This window comes from Odocoileus virginianus, chromosome 24 (assembly GCF_023699985.2).
Source record: "Odocoileus virginianus isolate 20LAN1187 ecotype Illinois chromosome 24, Ovbor_1.2, whole genome shotgun sequence".
NCBI classification, from domain to species: Eukaryota; Metazoa; Chordata; class Mammalia; order Artiodactyla; family Cervidae; genus Odocoileus; species Odocoileus virginianus.
In genome coordinates, this window is record NC_069697.1 from 22,775,836 (window position 1) to 22,800,538 (window position 24,703).

The 24,703-nt window shown below is 40.6% G+C and overlaps 2 protein-coding genes across 6 annotated transcripts in view; one reads left to right on the forward strand and one right to left on the reverse strand.

Annotated features, from left to right (window-relative positions):
- The window catches only part of FGD6 (FYVE, RhoGEF and PH domain containing 6), a 113,283-nt gene extending 89,541 nt beyond the window's left edge, over window positions 1–23,742 (reverse strand). For both annotated transcript variants that reach the window (XM_020877907.2, XM_020877906.2), the window contains exons 1-2: window positions 23,508–23,742; window positions 16,000–18,433 (exon numbers count right to left, since the gene is read on the reverse strand). In XM_020877907.2, coding sequence (XP_020733566.2) covers window positions 16,000–18,433; window positions 23,508–23,523 — 2,450 coding nt within the window. In that variant the 5' untranslated portion in view covers window positions 23,524–23,742. The remainder of the gene's footprint in view (window positions 1–15,999; window positions 18,434–23,507) is intronic.
- Window positions 23,743–24,036: 294 nt separating this feature from the next.
- Window positions 24,037–24,703, forward strand: part of VEZT (vezatin, adherens junctions transmembrane protein) — a 67,639-nt gene continuing 66,972 nt past the window's right edge. For 2 of the 4 annotated variants that reach the window (XM_070454344.1, XM_020877912.2), the window contains exon 1: window positions 24,038–24,170. In XM_070454344.1, coding sequence (XP_070310445.1) covers window positions 24,135–24,170 — 36 coding nt within the window. In that variant the 5' untranslated portion in view covers window positions 24,038–24,134. Of the gene's footprint in view, window positions 24,171–24,703 lie in introns of all 4 variants that reach the window. The other 2 variants (XM_070454345.1, XM_070454346.1) reach the window with 2 other exon arrangements.

Here is a 24,703-nt window from a genome sequence, read left to right on the forward strand (position 1 = left end):
CATCTCTTCTTAATATCTTCTGCTTCTGTTAGCAGAAGCAGCATACCATTTCTGTCCTTTATTGAGCCCATCTTTGCATGAAATGTTCCCTTGGTATCTCTTATTTTCTTGAAGAGATCTCTAGTCTTTCCCATTCTACTGTTCTCCTCTATTTCTTTGCACTGATCGCTGAGAAAGGCTTTCTTATCTCTCCTTGCTATTCTTTGGAACTCTGCATTCAAATGGGTATATCTTTCCTTTTCTCCTTTGAGTTTTGCTTCTTTTCTTTTCACTGCTATTTGTAAGGCCTCCTGAGACAGCCAAGAGAAAACTTTAACCCTTCAGATCTATATTTTATATTCATCACTAAAGCCTTTTGATTTTCATTTTAAGAGTCCCTTTTATACTTCCCCAAATATGGTGCTCAGCACACAATATTATGTAAGTACCTGTTAACTGGAAACAATTTTTTAACACACTGAAGAAAGAGGTAATCTACTAAATAGCTTTCACAAGTTATCTGTGCAAATCCATAAGAATATTTGACCTGTTTTCTTAACAGCTAGTACATGGGATTTTACCCAATGTAGAATGAGAATACTAAAAGATAAAGAGCTTTTTTTAAGGTAACAGTTTTCTAAAAGATTTCATAACTTTCTTAGATAAAATCCTTACATCCTTCCCATCTGGATACCCAACTAGTCCATGCTGGGGTTCACAACACACTCTATTTAGAGACAATGGAGCAGAGTCTGAAATAATGCAGACAGATGTTCAAATCCTGAGATAATATTATGAATAATTCACTCTACAAGGGAAAACAGGTTTTCTGTAGCTAAAACATACTGAGCATTTCTCCATACACATAAAAGTTGCACAAGGCCCTTTACCAGGCTCTTGACTTTGGGATATCTTAGTAAATTTTTGCTAACTCCAAAGGTACCTACAGACTGCCCAGATATTTTTACTTTCAGTTTTATGTGTAAGACATGGGGGCAGTTCTTTCCTTAAGAAGAGTTTTGTAAAACTGCAATTTTTTCTAGTGATAGGAAGATTTTAAGATCTGTACTACTTATGAAATTGTTTAAAACTGTTTCGAAGGCTTGATAAAAGAATTAGTGGAATTAGAGAGTTGGAATGTTTTGTGCGTCACTATTCCATCATGTGGAAGGGTGCTCACTACATAGCTAAAAAAGACAGACGCACGTAAAGGCTTTTAACTCAGCATGTCTTCTCAAAGGGAGCTTTGTTTTACTGAACAGCAGTAATTCTCCAAATCAGTGTAATTGCTTTCCAAAATGATCAGGTGTTTCCTGTATATTCTGGAAGCCCAGTCACTGGGACACTGGTTTACTCAAAATGCAGCTGGACTCTGACTTCATGCAAGTAAAAGCAATATATAACCTGTCAACTATTTACTCAGATCTGTCCATCTATTTTGTGCCACGTATGTGCTGGGGTCAAGGATACAAAGGTGCTTATAATCTTCTACACCATTTGTACTTTTATTTCATGTACTACATTTCCTCTTTTGGTGGGAGTGGTAAGAAGAAAGTTAATGAAACTCTGGTAGAAGAATGAGTTAGCGTTGTGCAAGAGTGGAATAAGGTGTGCCTTGTACTGCTTGGTATACAGTCAACACAATACATATTAGCCATTACTTCTATAATGCAACAAACAGCAAATGCCAGGCAATATGCCACAGAAGGGAATGGTGACACAGTAGCCACAAACTCACTCCCTTATTCAGTCTTTCAGTAAATATTTACTATGTGCCTAGTCTATGCTAGGCACTGTTCCAGGCACGGGGGATAAAGCAATGTAACAAAATTAAACGTTTCTCATGTAGAAAAAAGGAACCCTCCTACACTGTTGGTGGGTATATAAACTGGTATATCCACTATGAAGAACAGTATGGAGGTTCCTTAAAGAACTAAAATTAGAGTCACCATATGATCTGGCAATTCCACACCAGGGCATACCTGGAAAAAAAACACAATTTGAAGAAATAAATGCACCCCTATGTTCAGAGCAGCACTATTCACAATAACCAAGACATGGACACAACGTAAATGTCTACCCACAGAAAAACAGCTAAAGAAGATGTGGTACATATATACAATGGACTACTAGTTGGCCACAGAAAAGAACAAAATATTGACACTTGAAGAAACACAGATGGACCCACAGATTATCATACTAGCTGAAGTCAGTCTGACAAATGTCTGAAAGACAAATGTCATATGATATCACTTATATGCAGAGGTTCACAGACACAGAAAACAAAGTTATTGCGGGTAGGCAGAGGTAATTAGAGGAGTTTGGGAATAATAGATACATACTACTATTTATAAAAGAGATAAACAAGGACCTACTATACAGTACAGGGAACTATATACAATATTTTATAATAACTGATAATGGAAAACAATCTGAAAAAAATACGTGTGTTTTATATATATATATAAACTGGATCTCTTGGCTATATACCTGAAACTAATATAATATCCTGGTGTGTGAGGTCAAGTGGGCCTTCAGAAGCATCACTACAAAAAAAGCTAGTGAAGATGGTGGAATGTCAGTTGAGCTATTTCAGATCCTAAAAGATAATACTGTGACAGTGTTGCAATCAATATGCCAGCAAATTTGGAAAACTCGCAGTGGCCACAGGGCTGGAAAAGGTCAGTTTTCATACCAGTCCCTAAGAAAGGCATCTCAAAGAATGTTCAAACTACCGCACATTTGCACTCATCTCACATGCTAGAAAGTAATGCTCAAAATTCTCCAAGCCAGACTTCAGCAATACGTGAAACGTGAACTTCCAGATGTTCAAGCTGGTTGTAGAAAAGGCAGAGGAACCAGAGATCAAATTGACAACATCCACTGGATCATCGAAAAAGCAAGAGAGTTCCAGAAAAACATCTATTTCTGCTTTATTGACTACACCAAAGCCTTTGACTGTGTGGAACACAATAAACCGTGGAAAATTCTGAAAGAGATGGGAATACCAGACCACCTGACCTGCCTCTTGAGAAACCTGTATGCAGGTCAGGAAGCAACAGAACTGGACATGGAACGACAGACTGGTTCCAGATAAAGAAAGGAGTATGTCAAGACTGTATATTGTCACCCTGCTTATTTAACTTATATGCAGAGTACATCATGAGAAATGCTGGGCTGGAAGAAGCACAAGCTGGAATCATGACTGCCAGGAGAAATATCGATAACCTTAGATATGCAGATGACATCACCCTTATGGCAGAAAGTGAAGATGAACTACAAAGCCTCTTGATGAAAGTGAAAGAGGAGAGTGAAAAAGTTGGCTTAAAGCTCAGCATTCAGAAAACTAAGACCATGGCATCTGGTCCCATCACTTCATGGGAAATAGATGGGGAGACAGTGGAAACAGTGGCAGACTTTAATTTTTTGTGCTCCAAAATCACTGCAGATGGTGATTGCAGCCATGAAATTAAAAGACACTTACTCCTTGGAAGGAAGGTTATGAGCAACCTAGATAGTGTATTAAAAAACAGAGACATTACTTTGCCAACAAAGGTCCATCTGGCCAAGGCTGTGGTTTTTCCAGTGGTCATGTATGGATGTGAGTTGGATTGTGAAGAAAGCTGAGCGCTGAAAAATTGAAGCTTTTGAACTGTGGTGTTGGAGAAGACTCTTGAGAGTCCCTTGGACTGCAAGGAGATCCAACCAGTCCATCCTAAAGGAGAGCAGTCCTGGGTGTTCATTGGAAGGACTGATGCTAAAGCTGAAATTCCAGTACTTTGGCCACCTCATGTGAAGAGTTGACTCATTGGAAAAGGCCCTGATGCTGGGACGGATTGGGGGCAGGAGGAGAAGGGGACGACGACAGAGGATGAGCTGGTTGGATGGCATCACCGACCCGATGGACATGGGTTTGAGTAAACTCCGGGAGTTGGTGATGGACAGGGAGGCCTGGCATGCTGCGATTCATGGGGTTGCAAAGAGTCAGACATGACTGAGCGACTGAACTGAACACGCTGCAAAATAATGCTCAAAATTCTCCAAGCCAGGCTTCAACAGTATGTGAACCGTGAACCTCCAGATGTTCAAGTTAGATTTAGAAAAGGCAGAGGAACCAGAGATCAAATTGCCAACATCCGTTGGATCAACGGATGAGAAGCAAGAGAATTCCAGAAAAACATCTATTTCTGCTTTATTGACTATGCCAAAGCCTTTGACTGTGTGGAACACAATAAACTGTGGAAAATTCTGAAAGAAATGGGAATACCAGACCACCTGACCTGCCCCTTGAGAAACCTGTATGAAGGTCAGGAAGCAACAGTTAGAACTAGACATGGAACAGCAGACTGGTTCCAAATCGGGAAAGGAGTACGTCAAGGCTGTTAAAAGTCACCCCGCTTATTTAACTTATATTCAGAGTACATCATGAGAAATGCTGGGCTGGATGAAGCACAAGCTGGAATCAAGAATGCCAGGAGAAATATCAATAACCTCAGGTACGCAGATGACACTACCCTTATGGCAGAAAGCAAAGAAGAACTAAAGAGCCTCTTGATGAAAGTGAAAGAAGAGAGTGAAAATGTTGGCTTAAAACTCAACATTCAAAAAACAAAGATCATGGCCTCCGGTCCCATCACTTCATGGCAAATAATGGGGAAACAATGGAAACAGTGAGAGACTTTATTTTTTGGGCTCCAAAATCACTGCAGACAGTGACTGCAGCCATGAAATTAAAGAAACTTGCTCCTTGGAAGAAAAGCTATGACCAACCTAGACAGCATATTAAAAAGCAGAGACATTACTTTGCCAACAAAGGTCCATCTGGTCAAGGCTGTGGTTTTTCCAGTAGTCATGTATGGATGTAAGAGTTGGACTATAAAAAAAGCTGAGTGCTGAAGAATTGATGCTTTTGAACTGTGGTGTTGGAGAAGACTCTTGAGAGTTCCTTGGACTGCAAGGAGATCCAACCAGTCTATCAGAAAGGCAATCAGACCTGGATATTCATTGGAAGAACTGATGCTGAAGCTGAAGCTCCAATCCTTTGGCTACCTGATGTGAAGAACTAACACACTAGAAAAGACCGTGATGCTGGGAAAGATTGAAGACGAGAGGAGAAGGGGAAAACAGGGGATGAGATGGTTGGATGGCATCACTGACTTGATGGACATGAGTTTGAGTAAGTTTTGGGAGTTGCTGGACAGGGACGCCTGATGTGCTGCAGTCCATAGGGTCGCAAAGAGTCAGATATGACTGAGCGACTGAACTGAAGTGAATTGATAATATGACTTAAAACATTATTTGCTTAAAATGAAGACTAGCCAAGTTTAGTTCCGGTTAGGCAGGATGAACACAGATGCTGAATTTAAAGAGGCATTTCAATCAGTTTGGAGGTAGGTTTCACCAGCCCCTAGGTAGAGAAGGTCAACAATTGTGACACGTGTCCATAGTCCCAGTAATGATGCTAGAAATGCTTTATGTAAGAAAGTTTCTTTCAACCTACAACCCAACTGAATGTTTTCCTCTCCTAGCATCCAGGTCTTATCCTCTTATAATTCAAAGGCTCCAAAAATTCTACTGTCTGTAATCTTCAACTAGAGAGTTTATCACCTTCCCCTTTGGGGAAAAAAAAAATCCACCATTCACTTAAATCTAATTTTTCATCAAGATAATAATGTTATTATGTATCATAAAAGGTATTGCAGCCCTACAAATTATTTGCTTTGGAGAATCTATAAATAGTAACTAATTTTAAACTACACGGTTGTAGGGGGGCTTCCCCAGTGGTCCAGTGGTTAAGACTCTAGGCTTCCACTGCTGGGGACAGAGGTCCAATCCCTGGTTGGGGAACTGAGATCTTGAATGCTACACAGTGTGGCAAAAAAAAAAAAATAAGAAAAAACAACAAAATCCAAAAAACTACAGTGCTTTAGATCTCGGAAAGTACTTGACAGAAAACGAAACGAGGAACTGGAATAATAGATAAAAAAGCAAGTGTCATGTAAATCAGTGGGGAAATATGAGACATGCATAATTCTTTCTGTATCACTGATGTCCACATGCAACCAGTAAATGACATTTTAACTTGTTCTGAATAGCAACCACCACTAACTTGACCAAATGCAAACATGGCATGATTATCTCCATTTTTAACCACTGAAACACCTACTTCCTAACCGTAAAAGCTTTCCAATTCACAGACTTATCTTGCATGAAAAATCCTGTGCCTCTGAAAACGCTCCTTAATGTCTGTACAAATCACTGCAGGTGTCCCCGTGTTTTTCCCTCTAGACAGTGAACAAAGTGGGGACAGTAGTCTTTTTTCAATCATAGTCTCCTGGGTAGACAAGAGTCTGTAATATGAACACGTTCTGATTTAAAATTACTACATCTCAGGACCAGTTTTTCTGAATATCAGCTGTGTGCCCCTGGGCAAGTATTAAACCTCACTCAAGTCTTAGCTTCCTCATCTGTAATAGAAGATAACATCTATCTTATAGGATCTGCGTGTGTGCTAAGTCACTTCAGTTGTGTCCGACTCTGTGTGACCCCATAGAACGTAGCCTGCCAGGCTCCTCTGTCCATGGGGATTTTCCAGGCAAGAATACTGGAGTGGGCAGCCTATCCCTTCTCCAGGGGAGCTTCCCAACCCAGGAATCAAACCAAGGATCTGCTGCATATAAATAACTCTCATGAGGGCTCCTGGTATATCAGAAATATCAGCTGTTACTATTAAATATGGAATCTATGCTATATGATATTACCAGCATTTCTTATCCTTGATATCGTCTGATCAATAAAGTTTTGGTGAAACGGGGGGAAAAAAACTGGATTGATGGGAAGAATCAGAGAGTTGAAGGAAAGAAATACTAATATTCTAACATATATTAGTGGCATGAGATTATTTGTAAAGCTTCTGCTTAGTTTGAACACTCACCTCCCTGAAATCACCATTTAAAAAGTAGGAGTCATATAATCCCATGCTTACATGCAGCTGTGTGGCAGCCCTCTTTGCTCACACGGGGAACATTATCCGTCATAGCAGGAGAAAATAAGGCCACAGCAATAAGGTACAAGCAATCCTGAAGCTTTCTGCAACTAAGATCACTTGACTTTTCTAAAACTTGTGGTCTCTGTAATGCTTCCACAAGAGCGTTAGAAGTGGAGATGCGGTGTTTTGAAGCACCAGGTTGGAGCCACCGTTTCGCAAGTTCCATCTCTCTGGTGTAGGGAAAGTCAACAAATCCTGCTGTGCTGGGTTTTATCAAGTGAATGAGGAGGTTGGGCTGAATGATTTCTAACACCTCCTTTAGTTCTGAACTTCAATGATTCTAAAACTACATTTAAACTAAAACTAAACTTAAACTAAATTTAAATTAAAAGACACACTTCAATTTTCAAACTTTTCAAACTACCCCAAAGGCCCCCATTTAAATGTCTTCACCCCAACTTTTGTTAACAAATAAATCATACTGGACTAGTGAACGATCTCATTATTTATCCCTACTTGCACCCAGCCCCCCTGGCCCCGAGCCCTGCCCCCAGAGTCCTTCCCACAACTTAACTGGGAGTTACAGAGGAACTATGCTTTATTTTCCTCTTCCTAACAGTGAAGTTATTGAAAGAAAAATTAAATAGTGCAAAAACTACTCATTTACATTGAAATCTGTTTATTTATGACTGTGGATACATCTAAAGACCAACAGAAAGAGGAGGGAAAAATGTTTCCAATTACTCAATTACTCCTTCTTTATTTATTATATATGTTTTCCTGATGTGAAATTACACTTGTCATGCAATTCAAATCAGAACTGCTTTTCAGATTAAGTGGGGGAAAAAAACACAAAACAAAAACCAAGCTATGCTAAGTTTGTTAGAAACCAAGTCTTTAATTTGTTTACTTTAATTCCTAAGGTTTTAATGATAATAATATATGACAAAGTATATCAATTGTTACAAATATGTTACCAAGAAACTTACTTAAAAAAAAAATGTGATTTAAGTAAAACAAAGGTTTCAATGGAATCCACAGGAGCTAAAAAGAACAAGCACTGATAGCATTTCAAACAGAAAAAGGCTAAATGTGTTTGTTTTCCTTTAAATTTTTATCCAAACAGTCAGGGGAAACTGACTTGCTTTGTTCAGTGTTTATTATTTCACCTTTCCTGAAGCTGAAACTAAAATACTTTGACAAATGGGAGAGTCTGGTAAACAGACCATTCAATGTTAGGGCTTAGAACCACTAATCTATTTGCATTTCCATCTTTGCCCATTTTTCCTGAAGTCACTATCACCATGATTGTTTCTTTACATATAAAAGGGTAATAATACCTTATACAACCTTACTCCAATTCACACTTACATGGAACCAGAATGGATCTATAATACATGCAAACAAAAAGGGATAAGAAGTCTGAAAGAAAACTGCAGAAGAGAGCTATCCTTTCTGGAAATACTATCAAAGTACTTTACTCCACTGATATCCTATTTAACCAATCTGATTTTTATAGCCCCAGTGATAGACTACCTCTGCCTGATGACAAAACTACTTGCAAATATTTTTTTTTTCCTCTAGAGATGCACAAACACCAGATCCAAACTAAACCACCAAAGTAGTTTTTCCATACTACCCAGAAGAAACTAGGCAGTTCTAGTCTTGAACTTAACTCTTAAACTCAGTCTTTAATAAAAAGGTCAGCACTGCTTTATAGCTCCCCACACCCAAAACTACTGTAACTCGAACTTCTCTTTGTACCTCATACAGTTTCAAGAAAGCATAAAATAAACAGGCTAATATAAACAGGTCTACTTTTAAAATAAAGGGCTTTCCCTAAATACCAAATTAGTCTATGCAACTCCAGGAAAAGATGATGCATTTAAAAGAAATGTCTGGGAGAACACAGAAAACTTACTAAAGTAGCATACAAGTACAGGCATTACTAGTGAATACCTGAAATATGAATATACTCATCCCCTTTTGTTTGAACAGGGGCCTGCATGTGGAATTCCCCTGAACCACCTGGAGGACTGGTGTGCCAAAGGTCATCTTCTCCACCTCTTCATACTAGTCCCTCCTCCCTTATTATTTTCCTCATCAACACATTAACCTTTCACTCTCTGAATACATCAGCATTTAAAAATCATAAACACTATTCATTTAATTTTATTGCTCTGTTTTAATGCTATTGTCCCAGTCTCACTTCCCATTACTTTCCATTGCATTTTTCATATACTAAAGATGCTCTTGTGATAAGGCTGGGAACCCAACTCCTGCTCATGATTATTTCTAAGGCAACAATTCATTAGGTTGCAAACATCCTACTGATAGGTTTAATCCATTCACAGACTGGTGGATTGTCTAATTTTTACCTATCAGGTCCTTACAGAAATTAAAAATGCTCAGGAAAAGAAGGAAGGCCCTTTTTGTTACCCTTCCCACATGTGCCCTTTCCCAAACAGAAACATTCCTGGGAAAATTTTTCCAGGAAAAAGACCAAAATTTCATTTTGCAAAGCAATTTCTACCTCATTGATACAATTCTTAATTGCAATTTTATGAAAAAAAAAATCATAACCTTGGCTAAATTCTAAAACTATATATTCAATTTTTACTATTGAAAAATCATGGAAAAACCAACCAATTATTTCAAAACAATGCCATCTTTTTTTTCCCAAATGTGCAAATATCAGCTATCTCAAAACAATGTATTTTTACCAAGGAAGACAGGATGTGCTCACACGCACACACGGGCGTGTGTGGGTATACACTCGATCACAATGTAGGATATTCATTCTATTTCTGGCTAAAAATATGCTCTCTAAAAGTATAAAGTGATATTCTGTCACATAAAAACATATGTATTTGATAAAATATTAACTTATCTGTTTTGGCAAGAATGAGACCAAAGGAATATAGCTGGACAAAAATACCACATTTGTGTACATTCCTAGTACATATTTAAAAGGAAAAAAGAAAAGTTGCGTAGCCAAGAAATAAAATCCAAGGCTTCTAGTTGATGTTTCAAATGTAGGGTAAGTATGTAAACAAACAGATTTGCCAAAACCATGTGGCTATGGTTCCAACACAAGAAGCACGAAGTTAAAGAGCCATACAGATTTTTGATATTTCCTGAGCTGATGCTGAAAATAACTCACAGGAAAGAGCGGCTGTTGAGATGTACGAGTCCCAGGTCCCACCCTTTAACTGTGCTTAATCTTCCTGGCGCTATGACAACCATGGAAGTGCTCATTAGGGCTACTAATTTATACTTTAATCATTATATTAAAATCCAACAAAACTACCAGATGGTAAATGTAACCCAGGAGAGACAGCTTCTAGGCTGGGTCTGAAGATTTACAACACAAATGCCATACTGGGACTTGAGATTTGAAATGCCATTCAGCTGCTCTTTAAGCCCAGTTTTGTATTTAAAATAAGGAGAAAACAAAGAATGAAACCACTCTTATTGAGGTTAGAAAATGATCTAAATGCCAAATCCAATCATTTCCATTTCATAAGCCACAGGTCAAGTGTCATCATCTCTGTGAAGTCAAACACCCTGCTTGGAATACAACTCAGACAAAGCTTATCATCCTATAACTCAGTCTCACTGGGCAGAAACTCCTAGGGAGTAGCACCCCCTTCCTTCTCTGAATGCACACTGCTTGATACCAGTCAGCCTTATGCAATAAATAAACTGAGGACTTGAAAGGTTACCCAGGAAAACCCAATTACCACACATTTTCTTTGACGGGCTTATAGTAAGAAGAAACTAAAACAACAGAGGAAAAACCTGGAATGTTTCCAGGGAAAATTGTTCTGGGTTATAGAATCAGGAAATCTGCCACAATTTTAAGAGGAAAATTCCACTGTTTGGGCACTACTATTTTGTGATCTGTCCCTAACTCTTTTAACATCAGAGGCCTAATCTTTAGAAACTTCTTTATGGAAATCACACTTCTTAGTGAAGTGAATGAGCACTTGTCAATTGCATGCCAGAGAGAAAGGCCCACTGCCTGACAATTGTTTTAGATGTATTATGTCTGAAACATATCAAGGAAGAGGGTCACTGTACCCCCCAAAAGCACTGGAATACTCCAAAATGGTTCACTATCTTACTTCCAACAAAATTACTTCTGAGAACCCAGAGCAATGACCCAGTGGTAACCTACCTAGGGAAAGCTAAAGCTATGTTTCTAGGCTATGTTTCTAAGCGTCTAAAATACTCTGACTCCTTGGAAGAAAAGCTATGACAAACCTAGACAGTGTATTAAAAAGCAGAGACATCACTTTGCCAACAAAGGTCCATCTAGTCAAAGCTATGGTTTTTCCAGAAATCACGTACAGATTCAAGAGTTGGACCATAAAGAAATCTGAGTGCCGAAGAATTGATGCTTATGATCTGTGGTGTTAGAGAAGACTCTTGAGAGTTCCTTGGACAGCAAGGAGATCAAACTAGTCAGTCCTAAAGGAAATCAACCCTGAATGTTCATTGGAGTGACTGATGCTGAAGCTCCAATACTCTGGCCACCTGATGTGAAGAGCCGACTCACTGGAAAAGACCCCGATGTTGGGAAAGATTGAGAGTAGGTGGAGAAAGGGGCATCAGAGGATGAGATGGTTGGATGGCACCACTGACTCAATGGACATAAGTTTGAGCAAACTTACGTGAGACAGTGAAGGACAGGAAAGTCTGGCATGCGGCAGTCCATGGGGTCACAAAGAGCTGGACACTACTGAGCGACTGGACATCAGCAATAATGTTTCTATGACACCATCCACCTTGACCTTGAGATTTGGCTGTTCAACCTCTCCTTACCATCCAGCCCCCTTCCTCAGTTTCTTCCACTCCCTCTTTCCTGAGGTCAGAGACTGAGGAGGTCAATCACAAGGAGACTGAGGAGGGTTAGGGGAGGGGTAGGAATAGTAAAGGAGAAACAGACTAGTAAAGGAAAAGCAAATGCAGTGCATCCTAACTCCTAACCACCCAGCCCTTCCCTTCTTATCACTGTCCGTGCTTTGCAGTCTTGCGCAGCCCAGCCCCCAGTTTCCTCATTCCTTCTTAGTTGCCTCACCCTTTCCACAAACCCTGCTGCCTCAGAAGCAGCAGCTCTGCTCTGCGGCCTTGCAGGTACTCAGCTCCACCCTGGCCAACTCTCCCGCATCAGCCCAAAGCACCGAGGGGAAGAATTTACCTGGAAAGAGGCAAGGGGAGGCCAGTACAGTAACGGGTAATGTAACCAGGAGGCTAAACTGGGGCTTTTATCATCATCGCCACGACTGTTTCTTTGAGAAATACACTGAGTTTCAAATCATCATGAACTTTCAGAACACAATCCTTTTTTGAAATTGGGGGCTGCCTGCAATTCTTTCCTGAAGAGTTACAAACATGTTGTTATGAATCTGTAAATGTTAAGTTGTTGGATTCAAGAAACATCTATACTCATGAAACATCCAGACCATATGGGCTACCCCAAGCTTGGCAAATGTCTGTTTACTAATCCAGAATCTGCTCGGTTATCTAAGTAGACTGTAAAACTAGTGCGTTTCTGTGAACCAGTCCCCTCTGGAAGATCCAGAACCTCTTCTCCGAGGTCTAAGAAACTGTTAAAGACACTTTTTTGATTCACTTCAGCAGAAGAATTTTAAACAGGGTTCATTTGTGTTTTTTCTTATCATTTTAGAAACATAGGGTATTGAATCTTAATTACTCTAAAACACAGATCTGTATTTTCAACAGCCAGATTATCAAACAGGATTTCCACTTGGACCCACTCAGCTCACCTGAAACAAATACCGCACTTCGCATTTACCTTATTTTGGGGGTAGCCAGGTATCCTCCTTGGGAAGCTTGAATTCTTTCTCTTCCGACACTCAACGTTGTTTACACAAGGTACGCCCTCCCAGGCAACACTGTTAGCCTAGCCCTGTGACTGAAGGCTTTTGATTCAGCTGGCACATCTTAGGACTCCCCAGCCTGTTCAGGCCTCCCTGCTCCAGGCCTGAACAAAAATCTCCATGGAAAGTGAAATTCAAAAGCAGAGCTCACCCGCTCTTTACCAGGCTGCCCTACTTGACAGCTTCAACCTGTCCAAAGCCGCCCTCGGTTTCCTGTGGCCTTGAGAAAAAGCCTTTCTTGTGAATGCCATCCGGCTGCTCTGGCTGGATGCGTACGTTAACCCCTTCCATCCTCGTCCCCCCGACCAGAGCAGCAGTGCCCTAAAGGCATAAGAAGCAAACCAGATGAAGAACGAGTCCCAAAAGTTTACAGTTCGTATTAGAGATAATGACAAACCCTTCAGATCAAGTCTGAGGGTCAACAGAAAACTTAGCACTAAGGGTCCTATCTCCAGTTTCAAGGGAAAAAAACTTCATCTTAGCTAAGGATAGGAGTATGTCACAAAGTCCTGATGGCTCAGACGGGAAAGAATCCACCTGCAATGCAGGAGACCCGGGTTCAGTCTCTGGGTCAGGAAGATCCCCTGGAGAAGGGAATGGTAACCCACTCCAGTGTTCTTGCCAGGAGAATTCCACAGAGGAGCCTGGTGGGCTACAGTCCATGGGGTAACAAAAAGTCAGACATGACTGAGTAACTAACGCTTTCCCCTAAATAGTTATCTGGCACCTCAAATCCAACATATCCCAAAAGCAAACTCACTACCCTTATTCCAAACCTAATCCTATCTCAATTGTTGGCATCCACTCATTGCTCAAGCGGAGGAGGCAAGGGCACCCCACTCCAGTACTCTTGCCTGGAAAATCCCATGGACGGAGGAGCCTGGTGGGCTGCAGACCATGGGGTCGCTAAGAGTTGGACACGACCGAGCGCCTCCACTTTCACTTTTCACTTTCACGCATTGCAGAAGGAAATGGCAACCCACTCCAGTGTTCTTGCCTGGAGAATCCCAGAGACGGGGGAGCCTGGTGGGCTGCCGTCTATGGAGTCGCACAGTTGGACACAACTGAAGCGACTTAGCAGCAGCAGCATGTCACAAAGCCAAATTCGTCCCTTCAACATACACACATACACAATAACACACAAAAATTTGTTAAAAGGAGGGCAGTAGCAGCAGAAACTAACACAACATTGTAAAACAACCATCCTCCAATAAAAAATTATTAAAAAGGAGGGCAGCATCAACAAAACTGTCCCGTGGTGAGATGAGCAGGCATGAAAATAGAAAACAGATTTTTTTTTTTTTTAAAGTTGGATACTTTATTCCCCACTGAAATATTTATGCCAAGGGAGAGGTTTTCACCTAGGTACTAACATTCAGAGTAGACAGCTGTAAACAGGATGGAGTCAGATTTAGAAAAGTTAAGGCAAAGGAGGTAAGTCTTTTTGAGTTAAAGGAGGAAGGGCAGAGAAGATTATGAGCAAAGAAAAGTGCCAAGAGAGCATCTGAAAGGTAAAAGAACAATTTATTTAACTTGGTGCAACAACTAAGATTCTCCTTAATTTGATTTATTCAATTTATCCAATAATCCTTTTTTTTTTAGGCCCTACTATGTGCCACATGTGTTAATATTTCTACAGAAGTCCTATTTTAAGACCTAAGCAGTCTAAGGCTTGAAGTTAGTAACCTAAGAAAGAATATAAAGACTTCCAAAAGGGTCTGTGTGCTTTGTGATGAACATAAAACACTTTCAACACAATGCCAAGGCTCCCTTTGTGACTAGGGAGAGAGAAGGCAGCTGCTCCTGGAGTTAACCCCTTTGCCCTTCTTTCGCTCATTCTTCCATTTACTCAACCAAATCTACTGATCCCTACTAAGCCCCTTGCTTGGCCTCATGCAGGACAAAAAGATATGGCCAGAACTCTTCATGGAGCCTGAAACCAAACACCAATCAGGCATGGCAATGAACAATTCTACCATAAAGAAGACTGAGATAGAGAACACCACAGCATCAGAGCATAACTGGGACAGCAGAATAGGAGGCAAACACGTCCCACTAGGTAACTGTGGAAGCTTCAGAAAGCAAAGGATTGCTGAGCTGGACCATCGAGGATGGGCAAGGTTTCAAATAAGACAGACAAAGTAGGTAGACCAGGGGTAGAAGTATGTATACAAAAGTGAGAAAGTGCAGGAGTTATATGTTTTTCCTGCATTTTTCCTATATTCATCTGAAGTTAGTAATTAGCCTTCAACAAGTAAAATAAATAATCCTCAAAGAGTAGTGAATTTTGCAAATTTAGAGGTTTTATCTGACAAGGGCACCAAAGGTAAACACATAGATTTCAAAAACTTCACAGATTTCTTATACCTAGCAAATAAACCTCATTGACTTGGCCAACTTAGTCCCCTAGGATCTTGCTCTATATTCCAAGTTGGTACTTTTAAGTCAATGACTTAAATGTTACATTGCAAATACCCATCCTGACTACATGATAAAAAGAGACTGCACTCTGGAAATAACTTAATATATACTTAGCTAAACCAGTCTCTCAAACTGGGTCATTTGTAGAGACGTGATGAACCTAGAGAGAGTTATACAAAATGAAGTCAGTCAGAAAGAGAAAAACAAATATTGTATATTAACCCAAGTATGTGGCATCTAGAAAAATGGTATAGATGATCTTATTTGCAGAGCAGAAATAGAGACTCAAATGTAGAGAACAACTATATGGATATCAAGGGGGAAAATAGGGGTTGGAGGACCTGGAAGACTGGGATTGACACATGTGTACTATTGATACTATGTATAAAATAGATAACTAATGAGAATACAGTGTATAGCACAGGATATTCCACCCAATGCACTGTGGTTACCTGACTGGGAAGGAAGTCCAAAAGGGAGGGATATACTGTATATGTCTGGCTCATTCATTCTGCTGTGTAGTAGAAACTAACATAACATTATAAAGCAACTACACTTCAATAAAAATTAATTAAAACATAAAATCAAATAAACCACTCTCTTGCCAAGTTACTTGTCCCCACCTGCGAGATCTCAGCCTATCTCAGAGGGTTGCTGAGGGTTCATTTCAGCGATACACGTGTCTGTCTGACACCTAGGTGTTACCTGGAACACTGGTGTCTGGGTCCAAGTCGGAGCTGGCCGTCTGGAGCTTCATACGGCTCCTGGACCTCATACACATCTGCATCAGCGTCCTCCACACTGCTGGAATTCTGCCATTCCAACGCGGGAGTTTTCCCCATAGCCATCACAAACGGCAAGTTCTCATATTCTGGTATTTCCTCATAGTGGCGTATATTTTCATACTCCGGTGAGCAGTCGCTGGTAACAGATTTGCAAGGTGCCTGCAAGGACGACTCTCTGGAGAGCATTTGGTCATCCAGAGACTCGGCTCTTGGTCCGTTAGCTGCACTGGTCTGGCCCCACAACTTCTTCCTCTTCTTGTGGGATTCCAGGCTACAGTTATCTGCGGAATAGGCTTTGATGCCTTTGCCTCTCTTCTCCTCTCCTACCAACAAGCCATGCCAATCACTCTCCCCACCTGCCACTTTTTGCTCCCCACCTGCCAGGCTGCCTGAAGTTGTGTCTCCAAGTTGGCTATTCTTGGACCAAAATTTCTGGAAGTCACTCTTCATGAAACAGATGGACAGTTTCATATTGAGTAACTTCTTGAAAGAGTTCTTCTTGTGAGAGTCTTTGCAAGGCTTAGTGCACCTTTCCACATCCATAGCAGATAATGATTTTGCTCTAGGCTTGGTCAGGGCCCTGGGAGTCTCACTGTTTGAGGATATAGTGACAGACTTTAAGGATTCTGGGTTCCCTGAAAAGGGTATGATAGGATGAGGTAATTTCCACACTGGCTTCTCTGAAGCCCGTTTAGGCATATCAAAGGAGGACGACATACCATTGTTTGGGGCACATAAATGCTGCAGGTGATCTCTTTCTAGACCCTTCTCTGAATCTTTTTCTTCATTTGCGGGATAAGAACTTTTCTCCACAAGCTCCTCAGAAGCAGCCTTTTTAAGCACGCCAGCAGCAGGCAAACTGTGTCTTTGAGGTTTTTTGGGGACAATTTTTGAGGAACTTTCATCTTTTATGATAGATTCCTTTTGCATTTGAGGGGCAGACACTCCTGGGTTAGAGGCAGTAGGCAAATGTTCGTTGCAGGTTAATTTGAGCTGCTTGGGCAGGCTCATAGATAGAGTACTGCATCTTATAAAACTGGTCCCTTTGTCCTCAGCAAGTGACATATCAGAACTATCTCCTGACTTGTCGTCAGAACCCAAATTAGAGTCTGGTTCTAAAAGAGGCGCCGTTTCTTCAGAGGAAAATGTTTCAGGACACAAGGCTTTCTGTGAACAGACTAAGTTTTGTCTGTCACCGCTGAAGTCCACATTCAACTCACTTTTAGTTTCTGGCTTCACTTTGTCTACCTGTTCCTGGTTACACAGAGCGGTCTGATGAAAAACACTGATTTTATTGTTTTTCAAACTATCTTCGAAAAGACGAGGCAAGTTGTCTACATTCTCTGGTTCTTCAGTATTTTCACTGGGAGTATCTATATGTCTCTGGCGCAAGAGGCGGGCAACACGTGTTTTTCTGGGCTTGGGAGTTGGAAATTTGGGCGTACATGGCACTAAGTGGATTTCCAAGGGGCCAAGGTCTTTGGCTTCTGATTTCTTACTATCTCCATCTGAAGATAAGAAAGGACTCCTTTTTCCATTTTCTAGAGCTTCTTGTTCAGATGAGTGATAGCAAGTATTGTTTTTTTCACTGTCATTCTGATTAACTTCAAAATTTTGAAATTCAGTGCTAGGAAGTTGTAGGTGGCAACGGTGATGATTAGAAACGTTTTCAAAGCTGGACAGGGAAGGTGACAAATCTGCAAATTCAATTCTGAATTGTCTGTGGGAATTATAGCCATCACTCATTTCTGGACTGTCTGTGGATCTGTGCTTCTGGGGAAAAAGAAAGGGTGATGTCCGCTGTGTTAAAACATCTTTGAGCTTCTCTTCGAGGATGCTTGCCTTTAAAACTACTTTACTCTGGCTCTTGACCCTTTCACCAACAGAATCACATTTATACTGATTTTTTACAGCTGAAGGGGACTCACCAATTTTGTTATTTTCTAAATTCTCATGCATTTCCAGGGGCCTGAAGACAAGCTGCTTGACACACAAATTCTCTCTGTTCTCAAGCTTATGGTTACACCCAGGATGGCAGGAACACACTGGTAAAATACAATCACTGCTTGGATGCCCTCTGTTTCTGCAGTTCGAGTTGTCAGTACTTTCAGGGAATTCCTGTGTATTCTCTTCCAGGTTCATGACGATTTTCCTTGATGGTGACGGTGTGATGTCCTGGACAGGTGAGGCCTTCAGAACTTTTGGTTTTGGAGCTATGGCAGGTTTGGTTTTCTTTGTTGACTGTGGAACACTAGAAACCAAGATCTCAGGTTTAGGTGCGACAGGCGGTGGAGTTGGCTTATTAGTTGCCACAACAAACTTTGGCTTGGGGGCCACTGGTGGCTTCTTAATCTCTAGAAAGGAGAGAAAAAAAAAAAAGCCTGATGACCAAAAATCCAAAGCAGAAGATAAATGATTAAGTTTGAGAACAGTTTTACTTTTGACAATGCATTTTACTAGGTAGATTATTATACTACATTATGCAGAGTCAGTATAACTTTTGAAAATTCTGTAAATTGCTCTGCAATTCCAGTACATACAACTTTTGGTATAGTGTACACTGGTTAGTAAATCCAATACAGTTTTTCTTCTAACTCTGGAACAGATCACCATATCTTTAGTCAACACTAAACGAAACAACTGGCTTTTGCTTAGATCCGTACAGTAGGAGAAGATACTGTGGTTCATTTGCTGAGTGCCAAGGGCTTAATTTGCCTAAGGTTTACATAGGATGTGACCCAAACATCTCATGTGAATAGCAGTATTCTTCTATCTCAAGGATATACAGTGGAGTTGTATAAAATGCCCTTTATCAATGACCTATCTCACTTGAACCCCAAAATAACCTAAAAGAGAATACAGAAACTAGAAATTTTCCAAACTTAAAAACTGAAAATTATTGATACTGTTTTATTTGAGGCTCTTAATAAAGCTGGTATTTTTCCTGTGCAGGGGTTGTCAAATGGGAATTTTCATTATAATTCTTCACTGAGCTTTATTTTTAGAAAGTCACATGTCTACACTCTACCCCAGGTGATTATGATGTGTATCCCTCATTTATAACCATGTTTCTAGTGCATTTAAAAGATGACCATAATTCCTATGGTAGCAATTCTTTCGTGACATATAAAAAGGACTTAATAAGCACCTATTACACTGTGTTAGATTTCTACAGATCTACTCTAGCCTACAGGAACCTAAAACTTCACACAAAAGGCCTATAAAATGAAGTTACACAGTCTGAACATCCACATTTTTTAAAGTTCTTTTATGTTTTTCTATCTATACTATCATTTTTCACTCTGTCATGTTTCTTAAAAGACTTGTGGTAAAAAATATTTTTAAACCTTTCAAAATACCATCTGCTGGACACTGTTTAAGTACTTGGATACACAGAGGCTTTGATTCTTCACTTGGTGGTGAGTTTCTTTTCAACAAAGGAAATTAGTCACAACACTCCAATTCGGGAAGATATTACAGGGACACAAGTAAGGAGAAAAAAAAAAGGTAGGGTGCTCTACTTCCTTTTTACCAACCAAGGAAGAATTTCTCAAACCTCTTCAACCAAGGTCACCTCATAACAGATGTCTTCTCATTTAATTCCTCAGTATAATGTTATTAAATGTTCAATAAGCATGTTATTATTTTGCTTGTTTCTTCTTAGGTAGAAAAAATTTTTAAACCATTCAAATCCTAATGATAAAGCTGTGTGTCATGGTCTATTAAATAAAACCCTTGATCTATTAAGTAAAGTCTTAAGAGAAAGTATGACTGCCCTAGGCTTCTTCCTAACCTCCCATCTTATTCTAGATAAGGAAGACTGACAGACTGTCACATTGATTTCATTTCTGTAACCATTCTGAAAACATCCTACCTCTGGGCATTTTGAAGGAATAAAAAAATAATAAGTTTTGTAACATGGAAAGAGTTCTGGAGACTGGCTGCACAGTAGTATGAATGCACTTACCACTACTGCTATGTACACTTAGAAACAGTATAGACGCTAAATTTATGTTAGGTTATTTTACCACAGCTAAAAAACCAAAAAACAAAAACAAAAAAACCTCTCATCTCATTAACCTTTTACTGAATCTTACAGCCTCTTCAGAAATTTCAGGGTCATTCACCCAATCAATTTTTGCTATTTCAGTTCAATCTTTTCTTTTAATCTTTGGTATCAACTTTACTCTTTTCTTTAAATATGTTTTGTACAGGGTCTGCTTCTAAGAATCATAAATCTCTTACTGTTTTAGAAATTCAATTAACTACATGAACTGTGGTTGATTACCAATAAATACAGCACAACATCATGAACCTAACTACCTCAACGCATACCCAATGAATTCAATAAAGAACTGCAAACTCTGGCTTAGCTAACACTGTATTGGAGGAAACCAATAATGTAACTGGGAGAGGTGACTAACATAACCATGAGTTTTTATGCAGAATCGGTTGCTTCAGTTTCCTTACTTGTAAATGAGGGATCTGAACAAATTACTCTAAAGTCTAAATGATTCTGAGGTGATAACTTCTGAGATACCTGGTTCAGGAGAACCCTTAGATTCTGGAGCCCTTTGCCCTGTGTGATTTCTCTTCAGTGTACCTCCCTCTGTCTTCACCACAAGAAGACAAGCTTCAGGAGGGCAGGCCCTTTGTCTCTCTGCTATATCCCCAATGCTGAACAATGGGCCTGGGAACAGACAGAGTTGCCACATACACATAGTCTTTACTATGTCTCAGTAACAAGATATTTCTTAAAAAAAAAAAAAAAAAAAATCAATATCCATTTAAACACAGAATAAAATATGTTTGTAGGAATCAACTTCAATAGGATTACTGAGTAAGTTCTTAATTATTAGTAGGAATAAGTGTTCAACTAAGTTAGTAGCACAGCAATATTTGAAATTCATCATTATTTTTAGTGGCTCTATTTTGAAAGAAACACAAATCAAAAAATAACAAGCCATTATATGACGGTCTTCTCCAATGTCAAACTTGAAATAAATCCAGCACCTTTGGATGTTAATACTGTATCAACAGTCAGACTTGAAACTTCTTAGAGCATAGCAGCAAATCTTTTATTTACACAGCTGTCTGGCTCCAGGGAAAAATAAGGTAAGAGTGTAAAGCACTAGTACCACTTTTCTAACAATTACAAACACACTCGTCATCTATTACACACAGATGGCTGCGGTCCACATTGCAACACTGAGCTACTAGACCAGCCAAAAAGCAAAGCACAGCACATGTACAGAGACCTGTACATGTTCAAAAGGTATAAAATATATTCCTATAATTAGCTCTCTTTTTCTCATGTACTGATTTAAAAAATTCTAAAATCTCTATGTGGGCCTACTTTTTCACAGATGCAGAAAAACAAAACAAGCTCTTCTTTAGGATACATATAATTTAGATATTCTACATTTTTCTTATGTCCTTAAATTAAGCCAACCAGCCCAAACAATACCACAGATTAGATTCAGTGTAAACAAACATCTCCCCCAGTTGCAAATGATGTTCCTAAAGTTTTAATGAATTTAAATTTTGTTCCAAAGAGCATCATGAACAGCTTGTAAGAAAGATGAACACAAAATTTTGTAAAAAGATGGAAATAAAACCCCAGTTCTTTTCTATATTCTTCATTTAGACGTGAGAAAAAATTATAATAAATCTTAACAGATGGGCAAACAAAAAAGTCGTTAATGCTTCTCAGCCAGCTATGCTAAAAACCAACTAACTCAGCTAAACACAGGAAGTGTCCTTTTTTTAAACACCACAAAAATGTCTGTGGATTTCTTTAATTGTAAAGTTGATAAATATAAAAATAGCCTGCAATATTTGAGGGTCATTCAAATGAAATAATAAAATTCCAAACTGAGACCTCGATCAGGTTTACATATTTAAATATCAATTAAATGCTTCTGCATCTATTCATTATAAACTGTTGGGACTGGAACTGAAAGTTAATACATCCAAGGTATGAATTTTAAATGCATTTGACATAGGAAGGAAGAGTTAAAATGGGCTGGAGGGATTTTAAAATCTCCAACCATTTTAAATTTAAATTAAATGTGGCTTGTTCATTACACTGAGGCACAGAAATTTAGGATGAAAATACTTCACCTCAAGTAAGTAGAAAGTCTTCCTTTGGTAAGGAAAAAAGTTTATAAATAATGTAATTCTCAGTATATGATGACATCCTCTACACACACACATAACATCAAAAGGGAAGATCCACAACATCTTCTTCAGAAATACTACTATGGAACACTGCACTCCTTGCTTTCTTACTCCTATTGGCTAACTTCTCAGATCCTTAGTTTGTAATCAGATTACACCTAGCAGTACAACCTCCAGCATATCTAGTCTTCAGAAAAAACACAAATCGGAACATTTAGGGAGCTGTTTGACAGTTTCAAGTTACAAGAATTTAAAACAAATGGCAAGAAAAGCTAAGAAAATTTAATCTGATACTTAACTGCTGATTCCAGAAGTAACTTTGAAGTTTTATACTTTTTTACTATTAAATGTATAATGAAGGTTTATTTCTTTCAATGTGGGCGAAAATTATCATTTAAAAAATTTTTTAAAAACTTAATACTGAATACACTATTGGTTCTAACTTAAAAGTTAACCTATGTTCTTATAAGTGAATATAATACCACTTTAGTAATTATTTCGGAAAATAGGAACTGTTCCTTCTGAACGTTGTTCAGAAAATTCTTCAGAGTGCACACTAAGGCAATACAACAGGCTTTGCCATATGGATGAAGGGAAAGGACCAAGTGAGGTAGATAGAAAATAAGGCTTTGTGTACACTAAGCAGGTAGACATAAAAAAAAAAAGTCCACAAAAAACCGGGTGAACATGAACAAAAACCTTGGCATCGGCAGTTCTACTCCTCTGATTCTCAGATAACAGGAGGAAACCGACCAGGACAGCAGTAACAATGTCTTTACTAAGTTTCTTTACTAAGGGTCAGGGTTTCCAGTCCTCACTGAGGTTAAAGCCACACAGCCTAGTAGCTAAGTTCAACACTCCGGGAACGCTGCCCTTTCCTAGAATAACTGATTTCTTAACATGGGAATCTAAACTATTTTCATACGCAGAGGCAAAGTCGCTGAAATTTTAGGAAAGAAAAATAAATGCCCTCTTTACATTTCCCGTTTCTCCTGGAGCTAAGAGACCCCAACAAGGTCTTCCTTCAAAGGGAGGTCCCAAGAGGCACAGGATTTCCAAAGAGCCCCTCTAGGCACGAAGGGATGAGAAATCTGGCAGCAAACACCGTCTGCTCCGCACTTGCCACAGTCCGGGAGAAAGGCAGAGGGAACACTACTAACCTATCCCGGCGGAGAAAGCAGCTCCGAGCCCAAAACCTGCAGCGCTCGCTACAAACTTTCCAGCGGCAGCGCGAGCGCCGTCACTTACCGGCGGCAGAAGTCATGATTCCCCTGTGCAGCTCGCTTCCCAGCTCGCCCCCCTTAATCCCCGCGCCCCTTACAGTCCATTGTTTCAAGAATTTGGGCAGAAGACAAAAACCCCCGCAGAGCCCACATTCCGTCCCGAGGGACCGCGGCGCACCCTGAGCGCGGCACAAAGGAAGCTGCCGGCTCTGGGGACCCGGTGGCGCTCCCGGGCGCGAGCGCCGGCGACGGGCAGGCGGGCACGAGCACCGAGCAGCGGAGCTCCCGGCGGACGCGCGCGCACGAGCAGTGCTCACCGCAGCTTCGCCAGTGCGCGCGGCCTTCTTTAGCTCCAAAAAAAAAAAAATCAGAGCTCCAGGCGCCCCCTGCTAGCCGCGGCCGTAAAAGGCGGACAAAAGCCCCAGCCTCCTCCAATCAGAGGGCCCAAGATTCATCCCGTTCCCGCCCCTCCCGCCCATATGCTCAAGCTCAGCTCCAATGAACGGGCTTGAAAAGGGGGCGTGGGCTACAAGGCATGATGGGAATTGTAGTTTTCTGCACACACGGACGGGCAGAGGCAGACGCCTGGGTGCAGCCTGTTCTCCCGCCTTCATTTCCCATCGTGCTGAGGCGGGTGGCATGGCGGAGAAGGATGACACCGGATTTTGACGAAGAGGTGGTTTTTGAGGTAAGGGGAAAATGGCGGTGCGTGTGAGTTGCCTTTGTTTGAGAAGGACGAGGGAGAAGGCGAGAGGCCGATCGAAGGAGCGAAGGATCGGGTGACGCTCCTGCCGGCCTTGGTCACCGAATCTCGTCGATTTCCGGGCCTAGTGTTGGCCGCTGCCTGACAGGTGTAGCCCGAGGCGCCCTTGCCTCGCCCAGTCTCTGCCTCGGGCCCTCCCAGAATTCCCAGCCTGGCCGGTGGACACGAGCTCTGCGTGTTCCTTCCCGGGTGATGGATACGCCTTGGCGGGGTGTGGGGTTGGGTAACTGCTCCTGGTTGGGGCGGGGCCCAATCGTGCATTTTGGATACTCACCCGTACGATTTTCCTGCCCCGTTTTCGTCCTTGATTTTTTGGCCTCAGTATCAAGAAGTGCCCGAGGTCGCCGTTCACTGTCGAGGCGTGGCTCCTTCGAATGGAGGCAGCAGGTGCTAGGTTTAAGATCTGTATGTGGAACCTCCTGTGGGTGGTTAGGGCCGGGGCGTCTCAGCATCTAATT